The 19355-nt window shown below is 35.0% G+C and overlaps 1 protein-coding gene across 1 annotated transcript in view; it reads left to right on the top strand.

Moving 5' to 3' along the window:
• CFAP47 (cilia and flagella associated protein 47) overlaps positions 1-19355 on the top strand; it is a gene marked incomplete at both ends in the record, with an annotated part of 352044 nt that overhangs the window by 159208 nt on the left and 173481 nt on the right. The window contains 3 exons of the mRNA XM_081125415.1: positions 9243-9337; positions 9633-9749; positions 17597-17731. Of these exons, the coding sequence (XP_080981541.1) occupies positions 9243-9337; positions 9633-9749; positions 17597-17731 (347 nt within the window). The remainder of the gene's footprint in view (positions 1-9242; positions 9338-9632; positions 9750-17596; positions 17732-19355) is intronic.

Below are 19355 nucleotides of genomic sequence, written 5' to 3'. Positions count from 1 at the left end.
TTGTTTATTTAATCCTCAAAACAAGCAATGTAACCTGATAACTGTTATTATTATTATTAACAGAAAATCTAAAGCAGAGAGGTTAATTTAATTTCCTAGGAAAAGGTGTGGCTGGGATTTGAATTCAAGCAGTTTGCCACGAAGGCTCAAGTTAATATCATTATGTGATGCTGTTTCTTCAAAACATTGAATCTTCTTTAAGTTAGATCTGTGCAATTCTTGTGAATTCTTTTCTGATATCTAGAGAGGTGTCTTATTTCTTTTTTCATCCACCACGGTGCTTTTCAAACCTGGATGCCCACTGCAATTACCTGGAGAATTAAAAAAAAAATAACTGATGCCCCACTCCAGACCAATTGAAGGGCAATCTCCAATCACCAATTGGGGTGTTGCCTAAACACGTGCAGCTTTTAAAAGGTCTTTAGGTGGTTCTGATACAGAGTGCAAAGGCTAAAAACTCTAATGTGTGTGAATATAGAAATAGAGAATAGGATTAAATAGTGCAGAGATACCATGTAAGATAAATATTTGCCCACCACAAGAAATAATATTTCTTAAAATATGTCTCAAATTTACACGGAGAAATTTATGAAAAACATTATAAATCCTGAGGTTTTCTTGGTTTGGTTTTGTTGCTACCTGTTTTGATTTTACACAGCATTGATGGTCATTGATGTGACAGACGAGGTAATTATAACTCTTATTTCCTTTCACTTTCCTGCCTCAGTGTCATCATTTTGTTAGGTTTATTATGCCTCCCTTGGCAGTACTTATAATATTCATTTTCTATTCTGTCAGTGTTCAACAATGTGTCAGTTTATCTGGAGTCTCCATTTTTAATTATTTTTGATTTAGCTATTAGCTGGATTTCATAATCACTTTGTTTATCTGATTATCATTTCAAGGGACCCTAGACTCTGAGTTCTCTTTGTAAATATCTTCAGTTTATTTATATGTGAATGGCATCTTGACTAAGAATCAAATTTGGGGGTTATCCTTTATTTTTCTCTGAACTCTGTGGACAGTACTCCATAGTGTCATGCCTGTAAAATAGCTTTGAAAAACTGAGGTTGGCCCATTAACTCCTCCCCTGTAAGTAAGTTGCTTTGTTTGGCTTTAGAGTTTTTCATAATCTCAAGGTGGGTGAGGTATTTAAGAGTGTGAAACCTGGTCTAAAACATTTCCTTGGTAAATTTGGCATATGAGGTATTTTTTTGTACTCTATTTGAAGCCCAATATATTGGTTGAAACTGAGACATGAAGACATGAAGGGGCTATTTCTAACCTTGAATTAACTTAGACATTCATGTATTATACCTGATCTTTTTCATACTTAATCCTAAACAGAGTACATTCAATATTTCATCATTAACTTTCATATTTACTATAGGATTATTTTGTACACTGTGTTCATTATGTTCTGAAATGTATATTCTCTCTGTAGTTTTCTAGGAATTTTTTATAATGGATAGTTACTATATATGCCTTAATATGGTAAGTTAAATTAATTTTTAAATGTATAGTAACCTTGCAGCCTTGGCACAAATTCACTTTTGTCATGATAGCTAATTTTTAAAAATACCTTGCTAAAATTAGTTTACAAAATTTTAATTTTTTGAGTGATACTTCATAACTGTTTCTGTACTTTTTAATTCTTTGTTTTAATTTTATGCAAACCTCAACAATTACTTGGGGAACATTCTCTCTTTTGCAGACTGAAGGAATTTCTATGAGTGAATTTGCTTGTTTCTTAAGTATTGTAGCATTTATTGGTAAAACTGCCAGTACCTATTATTTCTTTGTGGGATGATTTTAAATAACTAAATCAGTTCTTTAATTGTCTTAAGATTATATTTATTTTCGATTTTCTGAATGAGGTCTTATAACACATTTTATGAATTTAATGAATATCGCCTAAATTAAAAAAAATATATTGGCATAATATCCCCATTATTATATCTGTTCTCTTATATGCAACTGCTGTAATTATTTTCTTTTTTCTTTTTGATGTTTTCTTATACCTTCTTTTTTTTAAAATCAATTTTTCTTAATATTAATTATCACCTTGGTACAAAAGATATTTTACTTTCTTTTCAACTGTACTTACATGTAAGTTCTATCATATATTGTGTACAGTACATCAATCTCATGTGGCTGATTTTATAATTAGTACCTATGGTTGATTTTATAATTATTTACAGTTCACATTTCTTCATAATTAAGCTACCTTTAGAAGCAAAATGATTTCTGCACTAAAACATATTGCATTTCCAAAGTATTTTAAAAACAATTAAAAATGTACTACGTTATCTGTTATGAATAAAGGCATAAAAAAAATTACCAGATGAGATTTATCCAAAAAAATAACCAATTAAAAAATGGGCAAAGAATTAGGGTAGACATTTCGAAAAATCAGAAAATAAGTAAATGGCCAATGAGCACATGAAGAGATGCTGCATGTAATTAGTTATTCAGGAAATGTAAAACAAAAGCACAATAAGATAGTATTTAACACCATCTTGGATAACTAAAATTTAAAAAGAAGAAAGGAAAGAAATACAGACTGTAACAAGTATTGGCAAGGATTTATAGAAGTTAGAACCTCATACATTGCTAGAGAGATTGTAAAATGGTACAAACACTTTGGAAACCAGTTTAGCAATTTTTCAAAATGTTAAACGATATGCACAGGATAATTAAAAACATATGTTCATATAAAAACCCCTAAATAAATGTTCACAGCAGCATTATTTATAATGGCTGAAAAGCAAAAACAACTCAAATGCCCATAAACTGATAAATGGATAAACAAAATGTGGTGTATTCGTAAAGGGGAATATTATTGAGCCATGAAAAAATGAAGCACTGATACATGCTACAACCTTTAACCTTGAAAACACTATGCTAAGTGAAAGAAACCAGAACACAAAAGGGCACATATTTTATGATTCCATTTCTATGATATGTCCAGAATAGGTAAATTCTTTGAAAGTAGAATTGATTTTTTCCAGGGGATGAGAGAAGAGGAAAATGGGGAGTGATAGCAAGTGGTCTGGAGTTTCTTTTTGTGTTGATTAAAATATTATAAGATTAGGTAGTGATGACAACTTTATGACTCTGTGAAAATAATAACAATGGCTTAGACAATTGAATTATGTGAGATTAATGTGAGAATTATATATCAATAAAGCTGTTGTAAAAATGTACTGTTATAATCACCTAAAATATATTTATATAGCAATTATGATGCTCATAAAAATAAGTGAATGTGCATAAAATGATCCAGTTTTATGTTTAACAGCCATATCTCTAATTTATAATACTATTTAGGACCACAATTTTTATTAATATTTTATGTTTCTGACTCTTTGAAGTGACATAATATAAAAACATAAAAATATAACTCTCAGCCCAATCAGGCATAGCTCAGCGGTTGAGCGTCAACCTAGGATCCAGGCAATCAGGGTTCAATTCCCGGTCAGGGCACATGCCTGGTTTGTGGGCTAGGCAGCTGATCAGTGACTCTCTTCTCATTGATGTTTCTATCTCTCTCTCTCCCTCTCCTTTCCTCTCTCTGAAATCAATAAAGATATATTTAAAAATATATATATAACTCCCAAATTAAAATTTTAAAAAATCTGTGAAACAGCCCTGGAATTTTCTGATTCCTGACATGTGAAGATTAGATTAGACTGCTGGTTCTCTCTCTAAAAAACAACCCTAGACCAGTACTTTTCAGACAGTAATGTGAGTAGAAATCACTTGGAGATTTTGTTAAACTGATGTTATGTTTGAGTAGATGTTGAGTGGGGCCTGAAATTCTGCATTTTCAATAAGCTTTTAGTCGAAGGTGCTGCTGATTCACATAGCACACTGTGGGTAACAAAATCTTAGAAGGAGCATAGAAGAGAGAGTGGCTTAGATCAAAGAAGCTTACATTACAACAGAGAAAATCTTTGATATACCTAAGGCAAGGCTGTAGTAAATTGTGGTGGGGTCTTACTTGGCAGTAGCTTTGTGTTTGAATGGCAGGATACACACCTAGAATCAGAGGTTAGAGAAGACCTTTGGAGTTTGGTCCATACCTCTTCCCAGCATTGTTCTGTAGCATTATCACCATCCTGTTCACACTGAGAGCCATGTTGGAGCACCAATAGCCTGTGCCACCTGGTGTTTGACAGGTAATATCAAAGGAGTTCCAAAATTGCGATGGGTTGAATAACAATACGTGGATGCCACTGGTTCTTCTCAGGGAAGTAGAGGACGACTGGAAAGAGTTTTTTTCTCCCTGTTGTTACAATAGCAGAGGCCATACAAACGGTAAATTCTCACTGTTTTAAAGCTCCCCTAGGAAGCTGAGGCTGTAGGCCAACAAAGTAGCCCAAAGTCCAACGAGGAGTAGGTGCTTGCAGGAAGAAATGGGATAATATCAGTTGTCTGCTGTGGTAGAGACAGCTAAATACTGATGAGAAGAGTTGAGTATGGTGTTTGGTGAGTTGATAGAGGCCAAGTATACACTAGTGAGAGTGCATGAAGTCCCTGGGGGGTCACAGTTATAGGGGGAGTCTGTGTCCGCTTTTTACTCCACGGACCTCACTGGTTGCTCACAGAAATGACTGGAGTGAGTCTGGAGAATATGCTTCCTATACTGCAGACCTAGGGGAGGGGCAAGCAATTCGTGCAGACTCCTATATTCCATATAGAACAAAAGCTTTAATATATGGGGAGAAGGACAGTGCATACTGTCAATCCTTAGTGCCATGGTAAAACTCATTGCAGCTGCAAAAAGAAACTTGACAATGCCTGTGTGCGTGCACACACGCTTACACACACACACACACACACACACACACCATCTTTACCCCTGGGGAAGGGGCTGAGATTCAACATGACAGTTAAGTAGAAAATTTGAAACAGTCTACAAAAAAAGCTCTTAGAACTAGTATATGAATTTATCAAGGTTGTAGGATATATGATCACTATACAAGAGTAAATACTATTTCTATAGAATGGCAGTAAACAATTGGAATTTGATATTAATATATATATAATTTACCATAGAATAAAATGCTTAAGTATAAACCTAACAAAATATGTACAGGATAAATGTGCTGAACATTACAAAACATGGATGAAAGAAATCAAAGAGAATTAGAGAAATGTATCATGCATATGGAGTTGAGGACTTGTTAAGATATAAAAATGGTGTAAATCCAATGAAAAGCCCACTGTACTTTAAAAAAAAAGTTCATCCTCCTTTTCCAGTTCAGACCTTTACTCCCTCCTCTTTTATGTTTTTGTTGTCACAAATTATCCCTGTTTATGCTGTAAGTTGTTTTGGTGATCTTATTCATAGTGTTGTGACCTTATGTTCTTTGTTTCAGGTAGAATAACTCCCTTGAGTATTTCTTGTATTGGAGGTTTTCTGGTGATAAAATCTCTCAGCTTCTGTACGTCTGGGAATGTCTATTTCTCCTTCATAGTTAAAAGATACTTTTGCTGGATATATTATTTGTGGTTGGTAAATTTCTCTCTTTCAGATGTTTGAATATTTGGTTTCACTTTCTTCTGGCTTGTAGAGTTTCTGCTGAAAAATCAGATGATATTCTGATAGGTTTTCCTTTGTAGACTACTTCCTTCTTTTCCCTGGCTGCTTTGAGAATTTTTTCTTTGTCATTAATTTTTGACAGTTTTAATGTACTATGCCTCGGAGAGGGTCTCTTTGGATTGAGGTTACTAGGTGTATTGTTGGCTTCTTGAACTTGAGGATATAGTTCTTTCCATAGGTTCGGGAAGTTCTCATCCACTATTGAAACAGACTGTCCATCCCTTTCTCCCTCTCTTCTTCTTTTGGAATGCCCATTATTCTAATATTGATTTTTCTGATGGAGTCAGATAATTCTCATAGAGCTTTTTCATTTTTCTTCATGCTTAGGTTTTTCTCTTCTTCCCTCTGCATCATTTCTAGATTCCTGTCTTCAGTATCACTAATCCTTTTCTCCATGTGGCTGGCTTTGTTTTCTATGCTCAGTAGCTCATTCCTAATCTCCTGACTTGCATGCTTCATTTCCAGGATTTCTGATTGGCTCTTTTTTAAAGTCTCAAACTCTTTGGTAAAGAGACTCATTTTATTCATTGATTTGTTTTCTGAGTACACCGAATTGCCTGTCTGTATTTTCTCGCATCTTGTTGAGTATTTTTAGAACTGCGATCTTGAAATCTCTGTCATTTATATCACATATTTCCATGTATTCCAGCTTCCTTTCTGGGGAGTTTTCATTTTCTTTCTGATCATCCTCGTTACCACGTTTTTCATGGTATTTGCTCATCTCCTTTATCTAGGCATAAAAATACCTACTATAGCAGTGTTCTCTGAAGAGGTCTTTCTACTGTTTTTCCAGTAGATGGTGCTGAATCACAAGATTTTTTTTACTTCTGAGATGTCCCAGACTTGACCTCCATGGCTTCTGTAAGACAGCTCCGCTGCTTGGAGGTGGGGTTTGTTTTTCCCTCACCATAATCGCAAACCCAGACTTCTGTGGGATCCAGCCTCAAGCACGCCACCTAGGGATCAGTCACGGAGAGAAAGAGCAGTTCTACTGCAATAGCTCTTGGTTTACAGATAAAATGTTCCTTAACAGGACACTGAGGGCAACAGGAGGCAAGTTTTGGGAGTCCAAGGGGTTGCAGCTCTCTGCTTTTCTGTTTCTTTGTCAGAAACATGCCAGCCTGACAGTTGACAGCCACACAGCAGGATCCTGCACTCTGTCAGGCACCTGCTGGCTCAGTCACTGTTCACCCTGCTCGCCCTGCTGGACTGGCTTCTGGCAGCTCTCTGTTCTTCTGAGCAGGCTGAAGGAAGCGCCTGCTACCTTCGGCTTCCTCCCCTCTTCCAGCTGCACCACGAGCTCCCAGCTGTAGGGCTGCATCTGAGGGCAGTCTGGGCTTTCCTCCCTTCTGGTCTCCCTGCTTATTCCCAGTTTCCCACCTTTAGATGTTTCAATGGAGGGTCTCTCAGGCGTGCCTATGTGTTGAGTAGGAAATATTTTGTTGAATTATAGTTAATTTGTTGAAATTTCAGGGGGAGAGGCCAAGGATATCTCTCATGGCACCATTGCTCTGACGTCACACACTTATTTTTGTAAATATCAATACATTGACTCTAAAATACACATGGAAATTTTGGGGGTGTAGGTGATGAAACTTTTCTGTGTGGTATTATGGTGGTAAATATATGACAATGTATATGTCAAAATCCTAGAAGCTGCACTCCAAAGAGTGATTTAATGTTAGTATATGTATTTTTTTAATCAACCAAGACATGGAAGCAATCCAGGATGGAATGCAGGCTGTGACAAATGAATGTGACACATGACAAATGGAACTGCATTACAAATGTTTGACAACTTCACTGAATGTAATGGAGAAGAAAGGGGCTGACTTAATTATCTTTTGAAAACAATATCATGACTGCATTCTGTAGAATTAAAGACAAAAAAATACTGTACATGCACATTACTTTCTTACAAGGCTATGGGTTTACAATTCTGAAGGTACTATATATGTATACTAGTGTTGAACAAATAAGTAAATACATTGTAGATAATGAGGGCCAGTTAGAAATAAGGAAATAGGGAAAGTCATAATGCATCCTGTGGTGCTGGATTGCAGTTGTGGAGTTGATAATAACAGTATAACGCTTAGTTTTTGCTATATTGTTATCTATTCATTAGCTTCTAGTTAGGAGATTTTTCATTAGTTGTTTCTCTTTATGGGTGTGACCTTTCCTCCACAAAATATTAAACTCCAGGGGAATTTTTATCCCTTTTCTAATGTTTGTACAAGATGAGGGTGGAATATTTAGAGCACACGGTCTAACTCCCCTGCTAACTGACTGATTCACCATCAACTTAAAAGGCTAGTAAATTGCCCTTTTCAGATTAAAGTTAGAATTGCTTCTAGTTCATAGAAAAATGAACATCTGCTACAAAAGTGAGACCCTTTGCTTATATTAGAAGACATGAGTGATAAGTACACATTAAGAGAAACACATTTAGGTTATAATTATATAGCTATCTAGAAATGTGCATTTTAAAATCATTTCTTTGATTTTTCACATCTTATACCAAATATTATTTAGAGGTTTCTATTAGGAAAAAATACTTTGAAAACTGTAGTGCAAAATGTATGCTGTGAATTAGTTGGCAATTACTAGTGATCTTTGTGTGCAAAATTGATTTTGCAATAGAAGTCCTATAGAAACATTCAATGTTGTAGCATCTCAGGTGAAAGGGTATTGGTACTGTTTCTGTGAAATATTCCAGGACATCTGTGGTTTTAGAGAAAACTAAGTCTTACAGTTCAGATGTGAAGCAGTTCTCATTTGTGGAATTAATATGCATGTCACAAATATCTTGTCATAGTTTGTTCTTCACAGAAAATGGGAATTAAGAGATTTGATGGAATTTATGAAGATCACCAATTTTCTCCTTGTTTTCATACACAAAATCATCTCAAACCAGTAATAATCTAGGCCCTTTTGGAAACATTTTAAAAAAGGAAATGTCACATTAAATATAACATTGATTTCCAATGTTTAAATCACCCCCCCTCACTAATATAGGACAGTCCTTCAGATATTTACTAAATATCCAGATACTTTGTCTTTTGTTCTAGTCTCAGTGTAGTAGCCAGTTCTGTAACTGAGAAGTCCTTTTATTAGTCCTCCCTCTTGTGTTATCTTTTGTAAGTCAATTCTTGTTTCTTTAAGCCATAAATCTCCATCTCCTTCCACTTACCCTAAATGTGGAAGAATTTCTGCAACAGATAGGAAAACTGGCCTTAAAACTTTAGAGTTACAAGTAACTTCATGTCTTCTGAGCTTCTTTACCCATGTTGATGATTGTGATCAAATATTTGAACTCCAAGGTACTCTACTGAATGAGTAATTTTGAAATCATCGATTTTTCTTCCATTATTACATGGTAGTATATTCTTCAAAGCTGTTCAAATATAAATAAAAGGAGACAGCTTTTGCAGTTGCTTATAAAACCTTCAGCAGATATATTTCCTGGTATCAAGCTTCTGAGGTTTAAATTTTGTTTTCATTTCCATAATATTATTATTTTTCTTTTCCAGTCAAAGACAAATGTTTCTTTGACTATTGCTCAAATTTCCATAAGATACCTTTTTAGAAAAGTAAAACTATTGTTATATTCTTATTTATTTATTTTTTTGAACAGGTGTTCCCTCTGAGAGATGGATACTAAATTTTGACAGAGACCTTTCAGATGGCCTTGCTTTTGCCACAGTGTTGGGAGCCTATTGTCCATTTCTGGTAAGAGTTATTTTTATGCAGAATGGTCTTCTATTATTTGAAAGAACTTAGTAATTTAAATTCAAAGCATTTCCTGCAAACAGATTCTTTTAAATGTTTTGACTTTATGTAACACTTGAATCTGCATGGCTAGAATTACCTTTTTGTCTATTCTTGTATTTTGATTGCAGTAGTCTGTTACAGACAAATGTTAATATTTCAACGATTCTTTGCTGAATTACAGAGAACAGTAAAACAGCAGTCATTTTTATTCTCTTACTGAAAGGTTTGATTGTTTGATTGTTGCCTTTTCCAGATTGAGCCTCATTTTGTAAATATGTACACACAACCAAAAAGCTCTGAACAGTATTTTCACAATTGCGTGATTATCGTGAATAGCCTTTGTGAAATTGGCTTTAGCATGGGTATACAGGTGAGTTCATTTATATCATACATTCTATAAATATTTTATGAGGGTCTTCTTTTCTTATTTACTTCCTGCTTTATTAGATATGATTGGCAAATAAAAATTATGTATATTTAGTTTGTATGATGTAATTTTTCTATGTATACAACATCATGATGTTTTATATATGTGTGTGTGTATACTATATATAAATGATTACCGCAATTAAGTTAATTAAAACATTCATCACCTCACATAGTTACCATTTTTTTTTTTTTTGTGGTGAGAACACTTAAGACCTACTCTCTTAGCAAATTTTAAGTATGCAATTCACTATTAACATCTATAACTACCGTGATTTACATTACATTCCCAGAACTTATTTATCTTATAACTGAAAGTTTGTACCCTCTGACAAACATCTCCCAGTTTCTCCCATCCCTACCCCCTGGCAAACACTGTTCTACTCTCTGGTTTTATGAGTTTGACCTTTTAGATTCCACATATAATTGAAATCATACAATACTTGTCGTTTTGTGTCTAGCTTATTTCACTTAGCATGTTCTCCAGGTTCATCCATGTTATCACAAATGGCAGGATTTATTTTTTATGACTAAATAATATTTCATTGCAAGTATGTATCATTTTCATTCTTTTTTAAAAAAAATATGTTTTTATTGATTTCAGAGAGAAGGGAAAGGGAAAGAGAGAGAAACATTGATCGGCTGCCTCCTGCACACCCCCTACTGGGGATCGAGCCCGCAACCCAGGCACGTGCCCTGACCGGGAATCGAATCATGACTTCCTAGTTCATGGGTTGACATTCAACCACTGAGCCATGCTGGCTGGGCAGTGTCCCACATTTTCTTTATCCATTCATCTGTCCACAGACACTTAGCTGTTTCCATGTCTTGACCATTGTGAATCTGCAATTGAACATGGGAGTACAGGTATCTCCACCATACTGATTTCATTTCCTTTGGATATGTACCCAGAAGTGGGATTGCTGTACCATATGGTAGTTCTGTTTTTAAGTTTTTGAGGAAACTCCATACTGTTTTCCATAGTGGTTGCACCATTCCTACCAACAGTGCACAAGAGCTCCTTTCCCTCCACATCCTCTCCAATACTTGTTATTTCTTGTCTTTTTGATAATAGCCATTCTGACATGTGTGAGGTGATATCTCATTGTGATTTTGACTCATTTACCTCATGATTAGTGGTGTTGAGCTCCTTTTTATGTACCTGTTTGCCATGTGTATGCCTTCTTTGGAAAAATGTTAGTTTAGTCCTTTATAATATTCCTTTCTTCACAAATTTTAAATCGAAACCAAAACAGTCTTTTCATGGGATATTATTAAAATGTAAAAATTGAAGTATGACTTCATAGAATTCTACTGGATATATTTTTTAAATATGTTTTTTATTGATTTCAGAGAGAGGAAGGGAAAGGAAGAGAGAGAGAGAAACATCAGTGATGAGAGAGAGTCATTGATCAGCTGCCTCCTGCATGTCCCCTGCTGGGGATCGAGCCTTCAACTCAGGCATGTGCTCTGACCGGGAATCTAACCATGACCTCCAGGTTCCTGAGTCAACGCTCAACCACTAAGTCATCCCGGCTGGGCTCTACAGGATATTTTTTAATGTATATAATTATATGCATCCAACTATACATAAAAAGAAAGTTCTAGTGATAGCTCCAGTTTTCTGAACCTATAAGAATGAATGCTTTATTAACCTTACTGAGCTCTAAGAATGAATTAAAAGAGCAGAGTTGTTTGAATATAGATAGTATTATCGTCTTCTAATTTAGTAACAAAAAAAATATTTCACTTTGGTTTTAAAATAAGTATTCATATAGAGATCATAATGGTAATATACATTTTCATTACATTTGGACCTCCAAGTTGTAATTCCATCTAGCTTTTCACAGTAAATCCTCAATAGTAATAATCAAAACTATATTCTATGCTTAACATTTTTGGGTACTTTGTTATTTTAGAGTAATGAAAATAGTATAAATTATTCCTGACTTTGAAGAATATACAAACTTTGAATTATCAACATATATGCATATTAAATGATAAATAATATTCTACTTATTTAATTGTCAGTGTGTATAAAAAGAAAAGTGTAGAGATCAGTGTGGTCTATATTGATCCACCAAAGACTCTGTAGATGAAGCGGGACTTATCTGGGTTCTTGAAGGGCGGATTGAGTTTCGACTGTAAATGGTAAGAGAAGAAGGTGATTACTCAGAGGATATGTCATAAACAGAATGTAGAACAAACAAAATTCGACTGAGTAAATTTAAAGATCTAGTTGGCCTTATTTAATAAATCATGAATCAGGCAACATCCCCTCTAGCAACTAGAAAGGAGCTCCATGGAGCTGCATAAAGTGGAGGGTTTTTATAGGCAGGTAGGACAAGGAAGTGACTGGGAAAGTGTGGATTGTTTCAGACAGGGTCACCTTTCTTTGGGATCATCAGGCAAATGGCCTCACTAGTGTGACCAGGAAATTCCAGACTGACTAGTTAGGATTACATTCTTGGAAGAGGCTGAAATTGTAATTAGTTTAGTATTAAGTCTCAATTTAGTGACATGGACTTAGCACAATTGATCTATTTTACAGGCCTGTTGTCTGTTTCTCTCTCTGTCTCTGTCTCTGTCTCTGATAAATGTGAACAAATCACATATATTAAGGAACATGTGTGACTAGGTTGCCTAGGTTGAAATTTAGGATTAGAAATAGACATGGGCATATATTACGTTCTTGGATCAGCATAAAAAGTCAGCAGTTTACTTTGTGGGTATTATGGGAGTAAAGGCATTTACTTTTATAACAATAGTCAGGATGGACTGGGAAGAGTGGGACTGGGGACAGAGAAACAGACCAATCAAAAGGCAATTTCAGTTGGTCAAGGACCAAAGTATTTTCTTTCTAGCAAGTGTAAGGCATTACTTTATATCAACCCACATTTGGGTACTAGTATCGTCACTAGCATGGTAAACTTACTTTGTACCACATTTGACATGTACATTCTTATATATTCGTAGAGTTGTAAAGAGAAACTGTAATCAAAGATTTTGGTCAGAGTTTTTGTATAAGAGAGTTTTAAAGGTAAACTCTACTAAAAGATTTCGGTTTGGAAGAATAAAAATACTACCATTTCCATCAGTTGGACAAATTATTGAATCTCCTTTATGAAAAACAGCAGACAGACCCTGCAAGGGGTATAGATATGGTTAAAACACACTTATGCCTTCAAAGATATTAACCACTATGAGTGACAAATACATGAAAAAGAGCTAAGTGCAAAGCAGACAGTGAATGCCGCAATAGACACAGAAACAATATGCTATGGGACCAAAAGGGAAGAGAAGTCGTTCTAATAAGGACACCAGGAAAAGTTGCATGGGACACTTGGTGTTTAAGGTAGCCCTTGAGAATTTGCTGGAAGTTCATAAGAATATGAAAATATCTTTGTTTAGAAAATATAATTCATCATGTTATGATTCTCTCCTTTGTTTTTTGATTTCCTCAGATATGTTGACTCAAAATGTTTATTTTAATTGTATAGCTAAAAATATTTAAGAATATATCTACTACTTAAAAATGTAGAGATGTCCAAGATTTGATGACTAGAGAAATTGACAATTAACTTAGCAGGTAATTACCAGGCTTTTACCAGCCAGCTCCAATTCACTAACTTTTAACCAGCCTGGATTTACCAACCACATTAGATGGCAGAGTTTAAAAATATCACCATTAAATTAGCGTAGCCATAATAAATCAGTACTGATGCTTAGTACTGGCCCACATTTGAATCCTGTGAAATTTAGCACTGGATTTATTTATTAAGGTTTACATTCCTTATTTTTTACATCCTTTGCAACTGTTGAATCAGCTAGATAAGTTTCTGAGCCAATGTTGTGTCCTGTTGTGGAATCTTGCGAGTTGGAATATACAGTTATTACATAGTCTCCCTTTCATGACATGCTTTTTATGTTAAGCAAAAATATTCTGGGACTTGTTTGGACAGCATAGAATGTATTTTCATTTCTATATGCAGATAGATGGATATAAAAATAAATATGATAAACATTTATAGATGTCATACTACATATAATTCACTGAGTAGTGAGGAGAGCTAACGGTGAATAGATGACCTAACTTTTCTCTTAAAATTTTGTTTGTTTTTATCAACTAGGATGTTTCAGCCATAAATAACAGAATTCATGAGTAAAAGTGGTTTAAAAGTAGATTCACTGTTTTATGTAAGATGAAATCAGACAGTAGAATATTATCTGGATAGTAATTCAGTTTTTCAACAGAGTTTTCAGAGATTTAATTTGCTCAGCCCTTCTCAGCCTACTGGCTTATATGTGCACTAACACCCATGAAATTCCCCCAGAAATTCTCGTGTAACACCGTCGCACTGCTCCCCTTAGGGCTGGTTGAATAGCACCCTTTTATTGTGCTTCTCTTTTTCCTTAAGTTAAACTTTTCTCAGTGGTCCCACAGCATATTTCCCATTGTGTATTATTGACCAGAACTGCATCCCATACTTACAGCTAAAGCAGTGTTTGATAAAGATAATGGCACACCCACAAAAACTGGGATTCTTAGTAAAGAAGAAAGGAGATAATTGCTGTTGGGAAGGTAGTCAACGGTGTTCTCTATGGGATTACAGTATGTCAGTGGATACTGCTAGTTATGGTTGGTGTCTAGTTAGAAAGCTGGTGGTATCTTGAAGTCATAGCAAATGAAATAAATTTACCATGAAGCTCAGTACCATCTCATCTCTTCTTGTCACTGATGAAGAAACTGAGGCCTAGTGAAAGCAATCTATTTAGTCAAGATCATGGCACTGTGTAGTAGCAGGACTTGAATTTAGTTTACCAGATTTCTACTCCAGCATTTTTCTCTGATTTTTTTGTTTGTTTATTTGTTTAACTCCCTATCATTTGATAGTACAATAGGAAATGCTGTCATCACTGGTAAAAATGGATCAATATAATAAAAGTTCTTCTAGGTTAGACCTATATAGAGAAAAAGATTATGTCTTTGAAAGATACTTCACATGAAAATCTTGTCTTAAGGAAACTTAATTTAACACTTGGCTTTTAAGCTTAGGATTGACTAACGTGTAGTTAATTTACACTAAAGTGTAAAGTAATTTAGGTTATTTTTCATTGAAATTTATCATGAAGAAAGGTAGGAATACATTTTTTTTGGTTTTCCAGTTTAATATGTTAATTATCAAATATATTTTTCCACTAAGATAAATATTTTTTTTATTTTCAAATTTTCAAGTATGACTTTTTGGAATACTTTTTTATATTTCTATCTATATCTTTTATGTTGTAATCACTAAAAGAACATTCAGAAGACTTTTACTGACCTCAAACTGGGGCTCAGAGTGTTTTGTTACTAGTGTTCTCCTTTCTCCAACAAATACACTTTCCATCCCATCGGCTGGCCCACTTTGTGGGAATTAAACTCTGTATTTAATGATTTAGTTTCTTCTCATTTTAAATAACATTCCTATATTTGTTGACTACCATTGTCTTCATTAAAGAAATGTGGGAACACGGAATACTGATGAGAAACCTTGGAATTTTGGAATCTTTCTTAGTTCTCAGATCATACTCACTAGCTGCTTTCTACTCTGCTGAGACAGGCCAGCTCCCTTATTTTTTACTCACAATCCCCTCCCCAGTTACCTTTATTGGCAAACCTTACTGCTTATTGACAAAACAGGAAAGAATAAACTCATCTCTTCTTCCATAAAAAGAAAAGAATGTTTTTGGAAATGAAAATTAGCAGATGATTAGATGGGCTATAAAAATTATTCTCTGGTAACCGGAGCCAAATTTTAGAGTCAAGTGCCTTAGTTCCACATAGAGTGAGTAGCCCCCCCGTATTCACTGGAGATGTGTCCAAGGCCCCCAGTGGATGCCTGAGACCATGGATGCCGCAACACTCTTTACACTATATATATCCTATATACTGTGTTTTTCCTATACATACATGATAAAGTTTAATTTATAGACTAGGCACAGTGAGAGATTAACAACAATAACTACTGCTAATAAAAGTTATGTAAATATGGTCTCTCTCAGCAAACTAGCATGGGTTTCTTCTTCTTTCTTAACAGTTTCACAGATAGATTCATTCTTATAGTAAATCTAAGGAGCCTCAGCATACAATATTGTTTTCTTTCCTGATAAAGTTGAGAGCTTTTACCTTTTCACTTAAAGGAAGCGCTTTACAGCTTCTCTGGCATGTCTGAATTGTCAGCATCACTACTCTTGTGCTTTGGGGACATTATAAAATAAAATAAAATGAGGGTGACTTGAGCCAAGCACTGTGATACTGTGACAGTTGATCTGGTAACTGAGATGGCTAGCACCTGACTAAAGGGTGGGTGGTGCATACAGGGTGGAGACACTGGATAAAGGGATTGTTCTCATCCTGGGCAGGACTGAGGGAGATTTCATTACACTACTGAGAACAGTGCACAATTTACAACTTATGAGTTATTTCTGGAATTTTCCTTTTCCTTTTAATATTTTTGGACTGTACTAGACCACGGGTAGCTGAAACTGTGGAAAGTGAAGCGGTAGAAAAGGGGGGGCTACTGTAACACTTTCAACTTCCATAGCTCTCGCACTATTTGCATTTGCAGGCCAGGCCCAGGTCATTTTGAGTTGCTAACTTGAATGTGTGCCATTAAGTCATACTGTGATCTTCATTTTATGGAAGTGTCGAGAGCTCCCTGTACAATGACAGTGACTGAGTTGCTTGTTTATCAGTGGTATTGTATGTCTTTGAATCCTTGCCTCAGACCAATCCCAATTCCTTTTTGCTATGAATAATTTCTCCCCACTACCTCCACCTTGTTCTAGATCAAAGACACTATATAAACTGATAGAAAAATCCCTCCTTCTGCTGCTGAGTCTACTTTTTAGCTTCAGTGTGCATTCTGGTTATGTTCATTGTCTCTGCTGTTTTTCCCCCGTAGTCTGGATTTTATCTCAAATGTATTCCACCAACCATCACTAATTTATCTTGTTCATCACTATAATTGCATTTTCTACCTTATTATTGTTTGTTCTGGGAAAAGTATTTCCCCAGCCATCCGCTGCTTGATCTGCTTGAATTGCTGTTCTTGTGTCATTTCCTGTTCAGAAACCAAGTCCCTCACCCTGGCATCCATCCCTCCACAGTGTGGTCTTCGCACTCCTGTCTTTTCTTCCACTACCTGTCCTTTCTTACCTTATGCATGATTCAAATTTTACTTCTTCCAAGTGAACACTGTACTTCCCTATTTTCTTGCCCTATAGTTTTGTCTTTCTGATAGAATATACCCTTTACTTCACACCAAAGACAGCCTGTTTAAAATTCAAGCAGCCTTCAAGGTCATCTCATGTGTTACCTTCTCCCTTGGGCTTTTGCTTGAAACTCTCTTGCCATCTTTTACCTAAATAGGTTGTCTACTTCTCAAGTTTTCTTTCACTGCATTCTATGATACCTTAATAACTCAGGGATAGTGTCTTAGTCACATTAGCCAGTATTTCTAGTGTGTAGTATTTTTCTGATCTCTGAGTGGCTTTTATGGAGTCTTTGAGGCTCTGAGGTCATTGCTATACTTAGTACACTTCTCATTCATCTTTTAACGCTTAGGTCAAGCTCTTCTGATTCACAGCAATATTTTGTTTGTTGTGTCTACATTTCAGTTACACTGCCAATCAGTAACATTTTAAAAGATTTTAAAGTATTTCAACGATTGCTGTACTATGCTTTAGCTCTAGTTATGTATTTTATCTGTATATTCTCTTATTTATATTTCTCTTCTTTAAAACTAGGCCTCTGACATCTGTGACCATAATCCAATCCTGATGCTCATGCTTTGTGTCTACATGTATGAAAGACTCCCTACATATCTCCCCAGGATGTTGGTGACCTTTCAGTGTGCTCTACACGACACTGTGACGAGACAGGTAAGGTATACTTATGGCCAGATTATACATGGAGTTAAATACTTAGAAGGGGTTTCGGATACTTCTTTCCCAACCGCAAGTTAACAGAATTCTCAGTATGGTAAATAGCCTTAGCAAATGTTGCTCCTTCTAAACCAAAGGTATATAGCAGAGTGAAAGGGACAGGTTTTGCATATTAATAATCATCACCTGCAAGGAAATTATGACTCTTTAATGCAATTGAAGAATGTGGGTTGGGGACATGGAAAATGAAAATTATGCACTTTGAAGGGTAAATCCTTTTAGGAAACTTGAAATCCATTTCATGTACAAAAGGACAGATGCCATAGTAGAAACTTGTGATCTGAATGTGCTTGGCTTTCCTTTAGGGGGAGCAGTCTACACATCCAGATGGATTTTTTTGTTCAAATGAGGATATATAAAGGGAAGTAATAATGGAAGTGCTCCTGACCAAGGCCACCTAATTCTCTCTAAGTGATATTATATAAGCTTGAGGTGCTAATGTGTAACTGAATTTTTCAATTTTCAGAAAAAGATTGAAAATTAAATTTCAACTCCTATGACAATAACAAATCTACATAAATATGTCCATATTTTACAAGTGTTCTCTTTGAGAAATATCTTGTCAGGAATCATTGACCTCAATTTCAAACAATTTGTTTCATATGCATACTTGTGAAATATCTTCTATGGTGCAGTTTTAAATTGTTTATATTTAAGATTATTTTTATAAAATCTTTAACCAGATTTATAGGTGGTCTCCTTGCTTCTTTCTCAGGACACCATGGGCTGATAGAATCTTATTTTGTACAAAAGTTGTTTTACTGCTTTGGTCAGATCATGTTTATTTCCTTTCCTCGGGCTGTTTTATGTATTCCTCCCATACTTATGGGTGGGGGGTTAATTTTATACTTCCGATGCAAAACTTGTCCATATTTGGTCTCCAAAATATATGTCCTGGTGATGTCTTACTTGTAATTGTAACCTCTTTGGAAAAATAACCGTATAGCTGCTGTGACAATATGAGTGATGATTGTTAAGATTCAGTTTAAAAATTGGGGAAAACTTGGGTTCTTGTCTCAAAGTATTAAGGGCTCAAGTTAGGGAAAGGAAAGTCACTCCTTTTGATTTTTTTTTTGGTTAGCAAATATTAAGATACAATTCCTTTTTTAAAATTTTATTTCTTTCCCCTTTTGCCAGAAAAAGAGATATAAAATGCTTTAGATCCTTTTTGAACATTATTTACTGTGATAATTCCTTAACTCTACTGATATTCAAGGGCCTTGGGTGCTAACTAGCCTAGAGCTATAATTATATTGGAGAGGACTCCTGACTTCAAAATAAAATTTCTGAAGAGCTAGGCATGTTTTGCTTAAGTCTGAAAAAGATAGAAGGAGTCTGAATTAGATTAAGCAGTGATTTATTACAGTTAAGTATTCACAGTTCTTTAACTATGACCACATGTTTGTATTTCGTTATGGCATTTAATTGTTATTTTTTTAAAATTAGTTAATAACACAAGTTCATATTTAAACAAATTTTAATTGTGATGTTAAAAATCAAGTTAAAGCATATTAAAATGGGAACATGATTTCTTTCCAATTTAATTTTTTATTAGAAATAT

The sequence above is a fragment of the Miniopterus schreibersii genome (genome assembly GCF_964146895.1).
Source record: "Miniopterus schreibersii genome assembly, chromosome: X".
In the NCBI taxonomy this organism is placed as follows: domain Eukaryota; kingdom Metazoa; phylum Chordata; class Mammalia; order Chiroptera; family Miniopteridae; genus Miniopterus; species Miniopterus schreibersii.
The sequence above is the reverse complement of the archived record's forward strand: the minus strand, read 5'-3'. Positions and strand labels throughout refer to the sequence as shown.